General features: G+C 41.7%; 1 protein-coding gene across 1 annotated transcript; it reads right to left on the minus strand.

Moving 5' to 3' along the window:
* Positions 1–1,560: 1,560 nt before the first annotated feature.
* On the minus strand, positions 1,561–17,356 carry CNRIP1 (cannabinoid receptor interacting protein 1). Its single transcript, XM_044262454.1, has 3 exons — positions 17,139–17,356; positions 14,990–15,140; positions 1,561–2,585 (listed from the first exon to the last, which is right to left on the minus strand). The coding sequence occupies exons 1-3, from the start codon at positions 17,315–17,317 to the stop codon at positions 2,421–2,423; spliced, it is 495 nt and encodes a 164-aa protein (XP_044118389.1). The 5' UTR covers positions 17,318–17,356; the 3' UTR covers positions 1,561–2,420.
* Positions 17,357–17,783: the final 427 nt, after the last annotated feature.

Consider the following 17,783-nt stretch of genomic DNA (forward strand, 5'->3'; position numbering starts at 1 on the left):
AACAGCGTATGCCAGAGAGATCACTTAACGTGGCCGCTTAGCTGTTAAGATTTCCTGTTTACCTCAGATCCCTCTCCTCTCCATCTCCCTTGATTCAACCTTACCTCTCAGCCCCACGAAAATACACTTTTTTTTTAATCCTTTTTAAAAGTAGCATAGAGTAGATGTATAAATTTTACATCTTAAAGGGCTTTAGAATTCTATTAGCCCAGCTCCTTGTTTTAAACTCAAGCAAACCAAGACGTGCGAAGGCGGTGACCACTTAGGCTCGACCAGCATGTTTGTGGGACTCAGATGTTCCAGCTTCTCGACCAGGGCTCATCTGTCCACGATTAAGGGGTGGAAGGATTGTGGAACTACACCACACCACGTTTCCCCAGCTCTGCTCTGAGTCAGTCCAAACACAAAATTAGAGCCTCTATCTCAAAAAAAAAAAAAAAAAAAAAAAAAAATCTGCAGAAGCCGTGATATTGCTTCCATCCCTCCAAACAAATACGAAAGCTCCAACAGACGAGCCGCTAGCTGGAGACGTCGTTTCACAAATGAAAATATTTACTAATCAGAAAATATTTACTAATCAGATGCTTCGAGAGATTAAAACGTAGAGTTTCCCTATTTTCCCACCATCTACTAAGCCTGCCTCTCTGTTGGATATTCTGGAAGAAAACTTAAGTCAATGTCTGTTGCAATAATTGAATATTGGTTTTTAAAATACAGTCATTAGGAGTAGATTCGTGCTTATATTTAGCAGCAGTTGTAATAGACACTATTATTTTTGACAAACAAAGGTACTATTATTTTGACAAACAAAGAGAAAGGTACTGTTCTCTTTCAACATTCCTTACGATGAGCCCAAATCCAAGGCATTGCTGTGCCCTGCTGGTAATACGGCCTCATTACAGGTAAGTAACTCAGAGGGACGGAGGTTTTGCTGCCGGCCTTGAGAATGCAGTTCCTCAATAATCTCTCTCTCACACTCCCCCTATGCTAGCATATGCCTACAAGAAGTCTTTGCAGGAAGCAGAAAAGCAAATCCACAGCTAACTTCTCCCAACACAATAGATCTGTGCTTCCCAAATGAACAAGACAACACCGTTGCAGGGTAGTGAGCTACTTTTCCAGATAAAATGTCTTCCTTTGTAGGGAATTTATCCTCAAACTGCATGGAGTGAGGGATTTGCACCACGGAACTTGCAGGACCCTGGGAGCAGGCAAGGAGATCTCCAACCCAGTGCCCATTTGCTATGACAATAGCATGTCCTTGTGCAGCTCAGCTACATAGACTGGTGATGGGCATGGTTGTCACAGGAGGAGGCGTGGAAAGAAGTAGGGACAAGCAGTTTTTTCACTGTCCACCAAGGGCCCGAGTCTCTGCTAGCCTTCTTAGAGCTGGCTGGAGGCCTCCTGCTCAATTGTCCAAGCTGATCTATGATGAAGGGTGCTGATTCTCCTCCAGGGGTAGCCTCCGTGCCCTTCAATGGAACAGGAGATCTGAATGCCTGGAGACAAAGGTCACCGGCTAGACAGATATTGCCCATATGAAGAAGAAAAGTCAGGGCATGATTTTCAATACCTTTATTAAGAAATATCAAAAGTTCATTACAGTTCCATACACAGTTTTACAAAGTTCGAGGGAAGGGGAATGGAGGGATGCCATCATATGCATGTTTGAACGTTATGGCAGCTTGCCAAAAAGGTAACCCTACAACTTCTGTCACCTTCTTTAACAGTGGACCCCAGCCAGGCCTTTTCCCATTTCTACTCGGCCACAAAATAATACCTTAAGCTACTTGAAAGAGTTTTAAGGTGTTATAAATACTTCTTAAATATTTGCCCTTTTATTGTCATGATTGTTCCCTGAAGAAGCTGAGCCATTTATAGGAGCACAACACCTGAGTCCCACTTACCGCTGCGTGTCTTATATTATCACCAAGCCTGCCTTGGGAGCTGGACAACACCGCAAGTTACATGTTACCATATCACACTTGGGAGAGAACCCACACACGTTGTTACATTTTTTTATTTAGTATTTAACAGAAAAAAAAGGGGGGAGGGGAATCACTCAATGTGGAAACAAAACACCACAGTCATTCGGTGGAATTGTGAGGAATGGGATACGTCTGCCAATTCCACTGAGCTCCTCTCAAGCGGTCGACGGCATGACCAGGAACAACTGGATGCAGGAACACCAACACAGAACACAGCAAGGGATCTTCTCGGGGATGGTACACCACAATCTCTTATGTCAGGGACATGGCATCAGAAGGGAATTACACTTTCAAAAGTAATCGGGGCCAGTAGGTCATCAGCATCCGAAGGGAAACAGCAATGGTGTCATGTGCCTTGGCGAAGGCTTGTGCTGGGTTATCTGAAAGTAGATTGTTGAAGAGATTGTCCAGCAACATCAGAAAGAGCCATCTTCAGAGGAAGGACTCCTTGTTCACCCACATGAGGCTGCGTGTCTCATTGGGCTTGCATTCATACTCAATGACAGAGAAGGGGCTTCCCCATTGGCAGTGATCTCGCTTGTGGTAATTGTAGAACTTGACTTGCCACACGGTCTCGAAGGTCCCAATGTCCGTGAACTGAGGGAAGAGAAACACGCGCCATAAAAACCTTGTTCTGCCATGAACAATAGCTAAGAATTCATGTTAGGGAAAGAGATCCTGCATAATCAAGGGTCAACAGTCGAGGCTCTTTTGGTCTGCAAAGTTTAAGCCTTTAACTTTAATGAACTATTTTCCTTTATTATGTGAGCTATTTTCCTGTAAGCCATTTTTTTTCTCTATAAAAATCTTATTCCCATTGTACAGGTGACATTTGCTGTCATACTGTCTTTAATAAACATAACTCCCCAAATTATCTGTTTTCCAGATTTAATTATTGGAAATAACTCTTTGAATCTCAGACTTTCAAAGCTTGCCATGAAGCGGGGTTAGGAAGAGAAGAGAGGGAATAGTGTTTGAGGAGGATCTTTTGGTGTCTATTTCAAAGGACTGTTATACAAAATAACAAAGGCACATTATCACTAAACACAAGACACAACTGCCCTTCCATCATTAATTTCACTTCCAGGGAAAAATATTTTCTTAGAAGCATTTGATTGTTAAAGGCCCTACTTTTACTTTTTAAAAATACTGTTGAGCATCTGTAAGTCAGGACCCCATGTCCACGTCTAAGGCTTTGGTTGTACATGGTCCAGAGCCATATTTGAGTACGTACTATGTGCTTTGCATGCACAAAACTTCATATGAGGTATGATTCTTGCCCTCAAGAAGTTTGCATTCTACTGCCAGAAGGTAAGCCCTGCAGATCACTGCACAGAATTCTCCTGAGCCCCAAGCATGCAACTCCCATGTAGCTGAGAAGAGGACACAGAATACCCTAGGGGCCACTTGGGCAGGTGTTCAAGGGGCCTGACCCTGCCACTGCCTCCTGGAGCTATTTAGGGGATCTGGCATTAAACATCATGATGCCTGTCGTTATTTTCTCCTCTGACCCTCTCCTGTCATGGGAGGGGACAGGGACTGACTTGGCAGCGTTCTTAGACTTGTCAAGAGCCAGAAGACGTGGAGGGAGGCAGGGCAGTGAGCAACAGGAGCCTTACGCTTGAGGCCGCTGCAGGAGGTGGATGATCAGGTGCTTCCCAGATGGCTTTCCAAGATGCTCTCAAAATTATATCCTGCACCATTGCCTCATCCTGCTAATTTGATCGCAAAACAGGGTTTGGCTTTCCTTTGGGATATGTGCTGACTCCAAACAGTGGGTGACATACCTTGAGTCCCCAACTCTTTCCCCACGTAGGAAAAGAAAGTATATTTTTCTAGAGAATCATGGCTTAACAGTCTAGAGACCTGGAGTGGCTTTATTCACTATAGCTTCCGACTGGAATCAACTCAGTGTTTCATCACTCACTTGGTCATCGACAAGTGTTAGTGTGCCTGTTGTTATGGCGCTTTACTCAGTAAAAAGAAACATGCTGATTCAGGCAGCAACGAGGATGGATCTCGAAGATGTGCTGAGCAAAAAAATCCAGACCCTGAAGGATACGTATACTGTATGATTCCATTTATAATATTCACATATCCGTCTATCTATCTATCTATCTATCTATCCATCTATCTATGCTGACAGGAAGCAGGAAGCCTCCATGGTTACTTACAGTCTGGGGTGGAGGAAGGGATTAATGGTTTATGAAAATGAGCAAGAGGGAAATTTTGGGAGGGGGATGTTTTACATCTTGACTGGGGTGGTGATTATATGAAAAAAAAAAGGCTAACATTTGAAAAAAACTTCAAATGTAATATTAGTAGTAGTTACAGAAATGCAAACTTTGACTGAGGTTATTATTCATCTATTAACTTGGCGAAAATGTCTAAATACCAGAAGCAATCATTCACCTTCGGGGTAATATAATGAAAATGGTGGCATATCCATATGATGGATTTATGTAGCCATTACACAGGAATTTAGGGTTCTTCATGTTGACAGAAAATGCTTAGAACAATGTCAGTAAGAAAAAGATGGATTAGGGATGCCTGGGTGGCTCAGTTGGTTAAGCAGCTGCCTTCAGCTCAGGTCATGATCCCAGCGTCCTGGGATCGAGTCCCTTATCGGGCTCCTTGCTCAGCAGGGAGCCTGCTTCTCCCTCTGCCTCTGCTTGCCATTCTGTCTGCCTGTGCTCGCTCGCTCTCTGATAAATAAATAAAATCTTTAAAAAAAAAAAGAAAAAGAAAAAGATGGATTGGGACAGTTTATATACAGTGTGAGCTCAAGTATATAAAATAAGATGGATAGAAAAAAAGAGAATGAAAAAATATTGTCAATAAAGCTTTAAAGTAAAGGAATGGAGTGTTTTTCTATCTTTTCTACTTGGATTTTCTGCAATAAATATGTAACTTTTATAAAGAACATTTTAAATGGTGAAATGGATTTATCATCCCTAAAAAATTAACACACATTTCCCTCTAACTCTAGGGATTTTATAGATTTTATCAAGGATACATATATGCTAATCAAAAGATTCCAACTTTGTTGACAGTAGGGTAGTGGTAGAAAGAATAAATTGAAATGCGTTTTATAAATCACCAAAATTTTTAAAGAGGGATGATGATGGTGATAAGTGCCATTATCATGATTTGACCAGCACAGAGCTCTGCTCATTTTAAGTGCAACTGAATTACACTGACTCCTAAAAATATTTTACAAACACCAGTTAATTTTTTTTAAAAGATTTATTTATTTATTTGACAGACAGAAATCACAAGGAGGCAGAGAGGCAGGCAGAGAGAGAGGAGGAAGCAGGATCCCCACTGAGCAGAGAGCCCGATGCAGGACTCGATCCCAGGACCCTGAGATCATGACCTGAGCCGAAGGCAGAGGCTTAAACCCACTGAGCCACCCAGGCGCCCCAAACACCAGTTAATTTTTGAGGAAAGCAGCTTGAGACTCTGCTAGGGAAGTGGGAGAAACAAGAATATCTTGAAAGATATTCAAGATATTCAAGAATATCTTTCTTGAAATAGATATAAATAAAAGTTGGTTGTAAAAGCAAAAACAAAGATTAAGACCACAGGCAAGAAAAACCCAAAGACACGACACTGTGTCTGAATAACCTTAAAATTAAGGAAGTCTCAATGTCACAGTGATGTGGGAAACAAAGGCAGAAGAAAAATTATTAAATTTCCTACTTACTTACAGCCCACTGACAAGTCCATGAAACAGGCAGAATGACATTCCTCTAGGATATCAGTAGCCTGGATGTTAATACTTTGCTAAGGGCAAAAGGCAATCTGAGGCTGGTCCCCCAGGATCCTGTAAGTCCGCTTTAACATATAAAAATTCCTTAGGAAACTTCCTTCATCTCTACTCCCCAAGATACAAGTTGGCAGTTATCTTCCAAGCCACCCAGAGATATACATCTGAAGAGTCTTGTGGCTGACTTCTTACTCAACAGTTTTAAGTGACCTTTCCCTAACAATAGCCAGACCCCTAGGATCCTGGAAATGTTGTTTCCAAAACACCTTGGAGGCTTCCCTATCCCTCACCCCCTCCCAACCTGAAAGTATATAATGGGTCACTCCTCAGGACCACAGTGCAGCTATTTGTGCTTAATTTACAGGTCCTGTTCCCGTGCTTTAATAAAAAACTACCTTTTTGCATCAAAGATATCTCAAAAATCCTTTCTTGGCTGTCAGCTTGGAACCCTAATGTCTTTCCTACATCGACAGTTCTCAGTTAACACAGGAGACCAGCATAGAAATCTGCTGACAGCAACAGTCAGAGCTAAAGGTATGGAATGTTCAGGTGCTTCTATTTTGTTTTTGTTTTTTTCTCTTTTACTAGTGTTGGGCCCAAGGTCATTTTGTAGTTAACTACTGCTAAATATGCATCTATTTTCCCATGCCTTAGTTGTCCTAACCTCCCATTAGCTTTTTTCCTGTTCTTTCTTCTGCAATTCTATTTCCAGGATGCCTCAGCACCTAGCTCAGAATTTCTTCTCCTCTGATGTAGGAGCAGATGGGATCTTGAAAGCTGACATTCTTCTTAAAGAACAGAAGCAGCTACACAGGCTCTCCGCTCTCTCCCAACCCATCTGTGCCTTCCAAGGAAAACTTACACAGGCAGGCTCCTTGAGTGATGCAATTTACACACAGGTAGGATTTTGTGCATTTACATAGCATTCTTTATTTCATACAATACCTTACATATGCCATTCTACTTTGGTCTTTTGACTAGTTTTAGCTTTTCCATTTGGTACAGAAAAGAACTAAGATTCAGAGAGGTTAACTGACTGCCCTAGGTCTATACTATGTAGCCATGATAGGAGAAGGTCAAGAACTTAGGTTTCCTAATTCTTATCTAGAAACTACTATCATTATATTGAACTACTTTTAGAAGCAAATAAGAGTTAATGAACAGCTTTTCTTTATTCTGTGAATGAGAACATATATGGAATGTCATGTATAGAATGCTGTAGGGCACTACTGTGCACTGAATGTGTGCATCTCCCCAATTCACATGTTGAAGCCTCCATCTCCAGTGTGATGGTATTTGGGGGTGGGGCCTTTCAGAAGAAATTAGGCCATAAGGGTGGAGCCCTCATGAATGGGATTAGTGCCCTTGGATGATAGGAGGAGGATAGGAGAGGGATGATCTTTATGCTTTTTAATGTGAGGATACAGTCAAGAAAGCAGCTGTTTGAACCTGCACAAGGGCGCTCATCAGACACAAAATCTGCTAGTACCTTGGTCTTAGACTTCCAGCCTTCAGCACTGTGAAGAACTAACGTTTATTGTTTAAGCCAGCCAGTCTATGGTATTCTAAAAGTGACACTCCACTATAGACCTGGGCATATTATTTGCCATAGTGTCTGTACAAGTTGCAAACTTCAGGATGTTTTTATTTTACAACCGATACGGGAGAGAATCATCAGATTCCAAGGAGAGAAGATTCATCTGTCATTTTCCGTAACAAGGAATCTGAGAAGTTTATTTTATTTTTTTTAAAGATTTTATTTATTTATTTGACAGACAGAGATCACAAGTAGGCAGAGAGGCAGGCAGAGAGAGGGGGAAGCAGGCTCCCTGCTGAGCAGAGAGCCTGATGCGGGGCTCGATCCCAGGACCCTGAGATCATGACCTGAGCCAAAGGCAGAGCCTTTAACCCACTGAGCCACCCAGGCACCCCAAGAAGTTTATTTTAAATAAATCCTATGGTTGGTGTACCTCGTGGCTCAGTTGGTTAAGCATCTGCCTTCAGCTCAGGTCATGATCTCAGAGTCCTGGGATCAAGCCCTACATCAGGCTCCCTGCTCAGTGGGGAGTCTGCCTCTCCCTCCGCCCTGCTCATGCTCTCTCTCTGGCTCAAATAAATAAATAAAACCTTAAAAAAATAATAACTTCTATGGTCTTACAACCAGTTAGCTTAAAATCACTAGAATACCTCTCACCACTCACCATGCCACTAGAGACATAGGAAATTCACAAGAATAAGGTCACTCAGGAATCCGTTGACTTGAGAGCTTAGAACAACCTTATTATATCGATAGAAACACAATGTTACCTCACTGGTAAACACATTCATTACAATAAGCATCTGTGACTTTTTTTTTTGTGGAGCGTGACCTATGAATTCTTACCAGATTCCAAGCCTCTCCTACTCCTATACTGCTTGATGTTTTATCAGTAAATACATGTTTTCCATGTCTCTTAGAACTAGATCGATAGAATAGATAGGACTAAAAGTTCTGAGAGTTATAAAGTACGCTTAACTTTGTAAGAAACTGTCCAACTTTTCCTAAGTGATTGCATCATTTTACATTCCTCCCAGCAACAAGAGTTTTAGCTGCTCTCCATCCACCCTGACAGCTGGCATTGCCAGCCCTTTAGTCAGTCTGGTGTAAAGAAGAAGAAAGATATTAAAGAGTAGAAATAAATGAAATAGAAAAGAAAAACACAGTAAAGAAAAAACTATAAGGGAAGACTCCAGAAAAGAAATAATGTAAAGAAAAAAAAATGCAGTGAAACCAAAATCTGGCTTTTTGAAAAGGACTGAAATATTGATAAATCCCAGGGGCACCTGTTTGGTTCAGTCAGTAGAGCATGCATCTCTTAATGTTAGCGTCATGAGTTTAAGCCCCACACTTGGTGTGGAGCCTACTTAAAAAAAGAATTAAAAAAATTGATAAAACCCTAGAAAAACTGAGCCAGAAAAACAAGACAAATTACTGATGTCAGGAATGAGAGAGATGCTACAGCTATAGATCCCAAAGACCTTAAATTGGAGCTTTATACTTATACAGTTAATGAAATAGACAAATTCCTTAAAACACACAAACTATCAGTTGCACTCTATGTACTAAGGAAATTATATCTGTGGTTAAAAATCCTTCTAGAAGAAAATCATAGGCCCAAATGGCTTCACTGATAAATTCAGACATTTAAGGGAAAAATACCAGTTCTACATAAATTCTTTCACACAATGGAGGAAGGAAAACTTCTCAATTTATTTTATGAAGCCAATGTTAACACCATAACTTGGCAAGGATATTACATATAAATGAAAATTGCAGACAAAAATTCCTCATGGGCTTATGCATACAATTTGCTTTTAATTTTTATTTGTTTGAATTAGTAAATGAAATCCAGCAAGAGGCTTTTACAACAGTAACAAGAGAGGTTTTATCCTTGGAAGTCAAGGATGGTTCAATATTTTGAAATCCTTTTAATTCACCATATTAACAAAAATAAAGGAGAAAAGCTATTATCATCATACCCATGGCTGCAGAAAATGCATTTGGTAGTCCAACCATTGACTACCATGAATGGTAGTCCATTCATGATAAAAACTCTCAGCAAACTAGGAATTAAAAGTCCTTCAATCTGATTAAGGGGCATCAATAAAAAAACCCTATAGTTAACATCACCCTTAATGGTAAGACTGAGTTCTTTCCCTATAAGTTGGGAAGTAAGACAAGAATATCAGCTCTTACTATTCCTGTTCAGCATTGTGTTGAACGTCCTAACAAGTACTTTAAGGCCAGAGGGGGAAAAAAGGGAAAGTAAAATTGTTTCTATTTACAGATGAACAACTGTTTGCAGAAAATACTAAGCAATATAATAAAAAGCTACTAAAATAAGCGAATTTAGCAAGTTTGTAAGATACACTATCAATTTATAAAAATTGCTGTATTTCATAAAGAAATACACTAGCACTGAACAACTGTTTTTTTTTTCCTACAGAAACTGATTTATTTTTCTTTCTTTTTTAATTAACATATAATGTATTATTTGTTTCAGGATTATTTTTAAGTATTTCACCAATTTTGTAGGCGAAAATTGGCATTGCACTATTTGTATTTTTTTTAACCAATAGTGAATTTAAGCCATTTAAAAATACAGTTATTGGTTATTTGTATTTCTTCTTCTGTGAATTGCCTATTTATATATTTTTGCTTATTTTCCCATTTCCCACATCCTACTGTTATTTTTTTGCTCACTAGTTTCTAAGAATTCTTTGTATATTAAGTTATAGATCTTGACAAATGGCTCTACAGAGCTGACACAAAGGAACAACTTTTCTGTTTGGCAGGACATGCACCAGCTCACCTGCCTCTGCACACAGAGCCTCCTAACAAGCTCACATAGCTCGTTACCTTATTCCTCCTAACTGCCACCAGTCTCCCACTGAAGAGGGCCAACAAAAGGGGAAGAACGGTATGATGTGTGCAGGAGAATCTCCACCTGGATTCTGATCCCCTGGAGGATCAGTCACATTAAGGTACAAGTCAACACTGCTATTTGAAATGGGGGTTGAGAGCTTTAAGAGCTAGGTAATTCATTCCTGCTACCAGGGCCTCAGGAAATATCTGAGTAAAGAGATCACTGCCATCAACCTAAGTCAGATATCAATGGATACTTCCTGACTTCAGCTTCGGTGAGCAGTAAAGGGCTGTGGAAATTCACTGCAGGCCGCAAGCCAAGTCCACACAGGCAGTGGCTGAAAATCAAGGCAGTGTAGCCTAGGAGACTGGGCATATGACATATAAAGTTTTCACCAATTGTTACTTGCCTTTTAATTTAAATTCTCTTAATGGAAATTTAATTTAACTTCATGATGTCTGACAGAAATTTTATAGTGCATGTAATCAAAACTTTCAATCTTTAGCTTTGAAGATCTATTTCTTTTAGGTTTAAATTAATTCTTTTCTTATCAATTTTTTTAAAAAGTTGACTTTTGAGTTAACTCCTTGATCCACCTGAAATATATTTTAGAGTATCATATCAGGAAAGAAAAACAGTGATGTTTCCCCCAAATAGCCAATAATTCCAGTATTATTTATCCAAATATTTAAAAACAGAAAAAAATGCTTTTAAGTAATTTCACACTGCTAAGAAGTTGCTCTTGTATATCCTTAATTCAATGTCCCTTACCGGATTCCCCTATCTGTAAGTTGGATTATTTGGACATTTCAAGACTTCCTTATTGTTCCTGAAAGTGTGGTTGTGTCTGTAATTTATAATACTTAAGCCTGAAACATGGATGACAAAAGTCATAAAATAGGTTCAAGGCTATGTGAGCCTTTCAATACTAGAATGAAATTTGAATTTAACATTAGACCTGTTGACTTAATCAGGAAACCTTCTCTAACCTCTATTGTTTTCCTTAGAATCAGTCTATTACAGATAAGATACAAATACAGGGCCAATGCTCACGTCAAAAGCCACGTGATCATTGTTGGAAAAATCAACTGTCAATCACTAACTTCTTCTAGATGTGCACATTCTATCTAAGAAACCAGGCTTTTCCTACTGGAACTCATAAAATGCTAATACCATCTTAAATCCTTTGTAAGATGATGTACAAGTGTAAGCATAAATCAATTTTCAATGAAAGTTAAGTAAAATCTAAAATTATGAAAAAATCAAAATGGACTGTCAACTCTGGAAAAATAATGTTCTCAAATTTAAATATAAAAAATCACAAAGGAATGGGCGCCTGGGTGGCTCAGTGGGTTAAGCCGCTGCCTTCGGCTCAGGTCATGATCTCGGGGTCCCGGGATCGAGTCCCGCATCAGGCTCTCTGCTCAGCAGGGAGCCTGCTTCCTCCTCTCTCTCTCTCTCTGCCTGCCTCTCTGCCTACTTGTGATCTCTGTCTGTCAAATAAATAAATAAAATCTTTAAAAAAAAAAATCACAAAGGAAAATGAGAAATTTAAATGGATTATGTTTCTAAACAATGGAAAATATAAGCAAAGCAACTCTGAGAGAAATAGTATGGATAGGACAGATTAAAGAAAAATCTTTACTAGGACTCTGATTTTTTAAGATTTTATTTATTTGAGAGACATAGAGGGGGAAGGAGTGCATTGGTGTGTAGTAGGGGGAGAGGCAATGGGAGAGGGGGAGAGAGACTCTCAAGCATGCTTGGATGCTGAGTACAGAGTCAAATCTAGGGCTCAATCCCATGACCCACAGATCACGACCTGAACCAAAATCAAGAGTTGGAGGCTGAACCAACTGAGCCACTCAGGCGCTCCCAGAACTCTGATTTTTAAAAAATAATCTCAAAAGAAATACTAGCAAAACATGAAAGAACCAATTTACACACACAGAAGTAAAATTAAATGTTGAGATGTTCATTCTTGTCAATGAGAGTAAAAAGTAAACTAGGAAATTTGTTTTTTAAAATAATTCCCAGTGATGTCATAATTATAGCAAACCCACTAGACTTCTATATTGCTGGTAACATTGTAAAATGGTACACACAACATTTAAAAAAAAAAATACCCGAAATGGCCATATGTGGGAACAGTCATAAAACTCATTTCTTTTGGGGACACCTGGGAGGCTCAGTCAGTTAAGTGTCTGTCTTCAGCTCAGGTCATGATCCCAGGTCCCGGGATAGAGCCCTGCATGGGGCTCCAGGCTCAGCCTGGAGTCTGCTTCTGCTTCTCCCTCTGCCCTCTCCCCATGCTCTCACTTTCTCTCTCTCTCTCTCTCTCTCTCTCTCTCTGCCCCCCAAATAAATAAATAAATAAATACAATCTTTAAAAAAATTTTTTTTGTTCCTCTTGCCAAATAATTTTACTTCTATTGAAGTAGTGGCACAGAATAATTCATTATAACACTTCTTGTGATGAGAACAGCAGACATATCTAACATCTGAGGAGCAGTCTAATCATTACAATACAGCATGACAGAGTCTTACGGTGCCATCGAAACTGTAACAATAAACATGTAGAATGTTGGACAATTACATAATAAAATGGTTGCAACTATAAAATGTATATATGTGGAATGGAATCTGAAAATCAACAGACAGATTACTGTTGCTTTAAAAATTGTTCAGGGCACCTGGGTGGCTCAGTGGGTTAAGCCTCTGCCTTCTGCTCAGGTCATGATCTCAGGGTCCTGGGATTGAGCCCCGCATCAGGCTCTCTGCTCAGTGGGGAGCCTGCTTCCTCCTCTCTCTCTGCCTACCTCTCTGCCTGCTTGTGATCTCTGTCTGTCAAATAAATAAATAAAATCTTTAAAAATATATAAAAAGATAAAAATTGTTCAAAATCCTGGGTGACTCAGTCGGTTAAGTGTCTGCCTTCCGCTCAGGTCATGATCCCAGGGTGTTGGGATCAAGGCCCACATCAGGCTCTCTGCTCGGCAGGAAGCCTTCTTCTCCCTCTCCTACTCTCCCTACTTGTGTTCCCTTTCTCGCTGTGTTTTTGTCAAATAAACAAAATCTTAAAAAAAATAAAAAATTTTCAAATTTCTGAAATTTGTATTATTTAACATTTTTTTAAAAATCATGCAAATCCCTTGAGATGCCAGGATATATTCCCAGCCCTCTTCTCTGTATCTTTGCCCAATCAAAAGGAATCCTACAGGGACTTGTTGGCCTTCTGTCCAATGGGTGTGTTACTAAATGACAGGATTTCAGAATCTGACTTTCTTCATCACATAACTAGTATCATCCCCTTAACGGTAGATTTGTAGTCCTTATACCCCCTTAGAACTGAAAGGGGCCTCAGAGATCAGGGAGTGGATCCACATATGCCGCTCTGGCTTTATCTTGAGCTAGTCTCTGCCTCACTCTCCGCTCCACCCACGCTGGGCTTCTCTCCATTACAACACATTATGCTCTCCCTCAGCTCGTGATCTCTGTAAGTCCTCTTTCCTCAAGTGTTCCCTCTTCTCTCAGTGCTCACTTGTTTATTTCTTTCTCAAAAAAGCCATCCTCAAAATCTTGAATTAGAGTAAGACCCGTGATATATGCTCCAAGGGCACTGCTATTTTTTTTTTTTTAGTCCACTTTGTATAATAATAACTATTTACTTTATTATTTGATAATCACATAGTCTGTTTTTCTGCTCTGGATTAGAAGCCCCATAAAGCCAGGAATATTTATTTTGTTCATGAATCCTCTTTCTGTGCCTGATGGGTAAGAAATGCCCATATGTTTGTTGTTGAATTGAGCAAATAAAAAAATTAATAGAAGAGAAATCTAAAAATACTAAATAAAATATAAACATGTTGAATTTAGTGATATATTTTTTAAAATGCAAAACATTTAAGTAGGGTTTATTTTAGGAAATAAAGAGTAGTGTATTATAGAATTATTACATTAGTGTATCAAAATAGATCAATTATCTCCATACATGGGAAAAGAAATTAGATAAAATTCAGCACATCTTCCAATTTAAAAAATGTCTCAACGCGCCTGGGTGACTCAGTCAGTTAAGCGTCTGCCTTTGGCTCAGGTCAGGATCTCAGGATCCTGGGATTAAGCCCAGCATTGGGCTCCTTGCTCAGCAGGGAGTCTGCTTCTCCCTCTCCTTCTGCCCCTCCCCACCATTCGTGCTCACGTCCTCACTTTCTCTCAAATAAATAAGCAAATAAAATCTTTTTAAAAAATGTCTCCTAGTAAGCTAGAAAAAGGATGCTTTAACATGATAAATATTTTAAAAACTAACATTGTATCTAACAGTGAAACCCTAAAGACAAGGATACACCTTACCACCATTAGTGAGCACCATTATTCTAGAAACACTAGCCAATGCAGTAAGGCTGGAAAGAAGATTCAGAAAATGATAGTTGTATGTAGATATGACTGCCAACCTGAAAAACTTAAGATTAAATGGAAAATTTTAGTAAGCAAGTTCAGTAAGGTGGCCAGTTACAAAATACATGAACCCATAATAAAAACAATACATTTAAAACAATTCAGTATTAGCATAAGAATAGACAGATGATGGAATAGATTAGAAAGCACAGAAAGATTTTTTTTGCTCTACAAGAAATTACTATGAAACTGACCATTGAAGCATGGATTTAATGAATTGTATTGGAATATTATGGACAAATAGATTCTAGTACAAAACTATGAGTTAAAATTTCATAATTTTATAATATTTCCTATCATTTAAAGGGATATACTGATTGTTTTCTTTTCCATGGTTTCCATTTGCCCTAACACCCCCATGCAGACCTTACCGGCATTGTGATCTGGATGGGTTGTCGCTCTCCACTCTTGGTTGGGGCCACACCTTCTGTGTCATATGTGCCCGTGTAAACAATTCTGTCCCCATCAGGCTCTTTAGACTTCAGCTCCAGTGGGACAACCACACCACCAATGGAAATGTTCCTGCAATGGACTGGAGTTCACTATATACAGTAGGAATAAACTTAGGCACCCTGTCCTGGTCTGGACCATAACCCCAGGCAGGAATCCTACAGAGTTTGGCTAAAGGAGACATCTGGTGGGGTACAAAATTCTGAAAGATCAGGAGGCTTGAGTTTGCCAACTTAACAGTCATGCGACCCTAGACCAACTACTTAATCTTTCTGGTCTGTCCTTGGTATTTCATCCAGAATATTTGTACAAGACTGAGTTGGACTCTATCAGTCCTCCTCTATAGTTTCTTATCTGTGGGATTATGAAAAACTTACCTATGCCCAGCCTCATCCCAAACCCCAGAATTTAGAATTCAATGTGGTCAGGTATGGTTCAGGCACTGGTAAATTTATTTTAAGTTTCTCTAGGTGATTCTAATGTGTAGGTAGGGTTGAGAACGACTGAATTAGTTGTCTAATGATTTTTTCCTGTTCCAACAATCAGAGATCCCATGATTTGGGGCACACAAAGCCAGCCACACAATCAGAAATTCTCAGCAGAATCATTCCTTTGTGCTAAGGTAGTGATTCTCAAGGGATAGCCCCTAAACCAGCCCTGTCAGTATCACCTGCTCATGTATTAGAAAACAATGTTTAAGTCCAACTCCAGACGCAGTAAACTGGAAACTCAAGAGTGGGACTCAGGCATCTATGCTTTAATAAGCGTTTTAGGGGATTCTGATACTCAAGCTTAGGAACTACTAGGTTAGGGCAATGAAAAACCCTTGATTAAAAAGTGTAAATAGAAAAAGTAGTTCTGTCATAAACACAAATTCATTTTAGTTAAAAAACAAAACAAAACAGAGAACCATCTTGAAGAAAATGGAATAGAGAACAGATAACTTGGGAGAAGAGGTTGCCAGGAAAGAAGGGAAAGGAAAAGTTGGGATCATATGGGGCTGCACAGAACAGTGGGAAATGTGAAGGCTACCTTGGCATGGAGCTGGGGGGAAGGGTGTCGGTGACAAGCAGGTGGACCAGGAGCACCAGAAAAAGCCCAGTGTGGTTCTAACACCTAGACGGCCAACACAGGTTTATTGAATTAATGCCCATGGATGGAGACTGCAGCTATAAAAGGTATCTGGTGGACCCAAAGCCCCTCCACGGCCAGCTTCCACATTAGACTTCACACCATGTTTAGGTGGAAGCTGAGAGGTAAAGGCCCTCATCCCTAGATACTTCTATATAAGCTACGGCACCCTTCCATACTGACTTTCTAGCCAGAAATCTAGTGGGTGCATCCAACTGTGGTAGCAGGGAAGAGGGAATCCCTGCCACGAATAAACCAAGAAACATCCAGGCACCATTACCAGGATGAACAAACTCAGGAGAAAATGAAAAACACCTGGCAAGGAAAATGGTGAAACCAGGCCTAAGCAGAGACGGCTATGCTCTAACTTGTGGCTGTTCCTCCAGCCCCAGGGTCTCCAGCTACATAAGGGTAGACGGATGGTGGAGTAGGGAGCATCCCTCAGGGAGCCCCAATAAATACCCCCCCCCGCCCCGCCTTTACACCTCATTCCGCAGCCCTTCTCCCTCCTTCAGCCTCGCGGTTGGCAGAAACGCCAGGGCAGGGGAGAGGAGGGCTGGGATTGCGGTAGGTGAACCACCCTAGTGGCCTGTGGGTGCGCCAAAGGCTGAGCAGAAGGAATGAAAATTTTACAAGAAAACAACCCTCCCCGCGCCCCCCACCTCACCCCGCCCCAACCCTGGCTTCCTGACGCTGTTTTAAACATCCCTCCCCGAAATGGGTGGAAGGAAGCGTGAATAGGGAAAGACAAGCGTAAAACAGAGGAGGGGACCAAAAGGAACAGGGAACTGACCTCTTCCCCCCACCCCTGGGCCGCTGGACACGACGCGAGGCCAGAGGGCCCGGGGAGAGACTCAGGGTATCGCGGGGGCCTCGGTCCTCCACGCGGACCCCAAGGTGGGACCGGTGGGGGGGGGCCCGGCGCGCGCGCTTACTCACTCGACTTGCAGCGTGGTGGGCTTAATCTTCACCTCCACCTTGTAGGAGGAGCCGGTGAGCAGCTTGATGGTGCGGTTCTGGCCGAAGCGCTGCCCGTCCACCTTGAAGAAGACCGGGCCGTCGTTGGGCTGGATGCGCAGCGCGATGGAGAGGCGCACAACACCCGGCAGGTCCCCCATGGCTGGGCGTGGAGCGAGCACGGCGGCCCCGCGGGGCGGAGGACTGCGCGGGCTGCGACCGAGCGGCTGGAGCGCGATGGGCGGAGAGGGAGCGCGGGGCGGGAGAGGGAGGTGGCGGAGGGGAGGCTGCAGCTAGGATCCCGCGCCGTCGCGGTCGTTCGCCCCGGCTTTTGAGGACCAGCTCCGGAGGCCGTGGCCTTCCGCCCCACTCCGCAAGGAAACGCGCCCGGGAGACGGCTCCGAGGGCCGGAGGTTCCCCATTCCCCGCCCCCGTGCTGCGCCCTCCGCGTCCTGCTGGTTTCGCTCCGGCCCGCAGGCCCCAGGCAGATCCGCGCGGCTGGGGGCGAGAGAGTTAATCCTGCTTACGCACCGCAATCCCCTCCAGCTGGAGAAGAGGACATTCAGGCTCCTCCTAGAGTCGCGCGGGGCGGGCGGAGATGAGGATTGGGAGGGAGGAGATACTGGG

Source organism: Neovison vison, chromosome 8, assembly GCF_020171115.1.
Source record: "Neovison vison isolate M4711 chromosome 8, ASM_NN_V1, whole genome shotgun sequence".
Lineage (NCBI taxonomy): Eukaryota > Metazoa > Chordata > Mammalia > Carnivora > Mustelidae > Neogale > Neogale vison.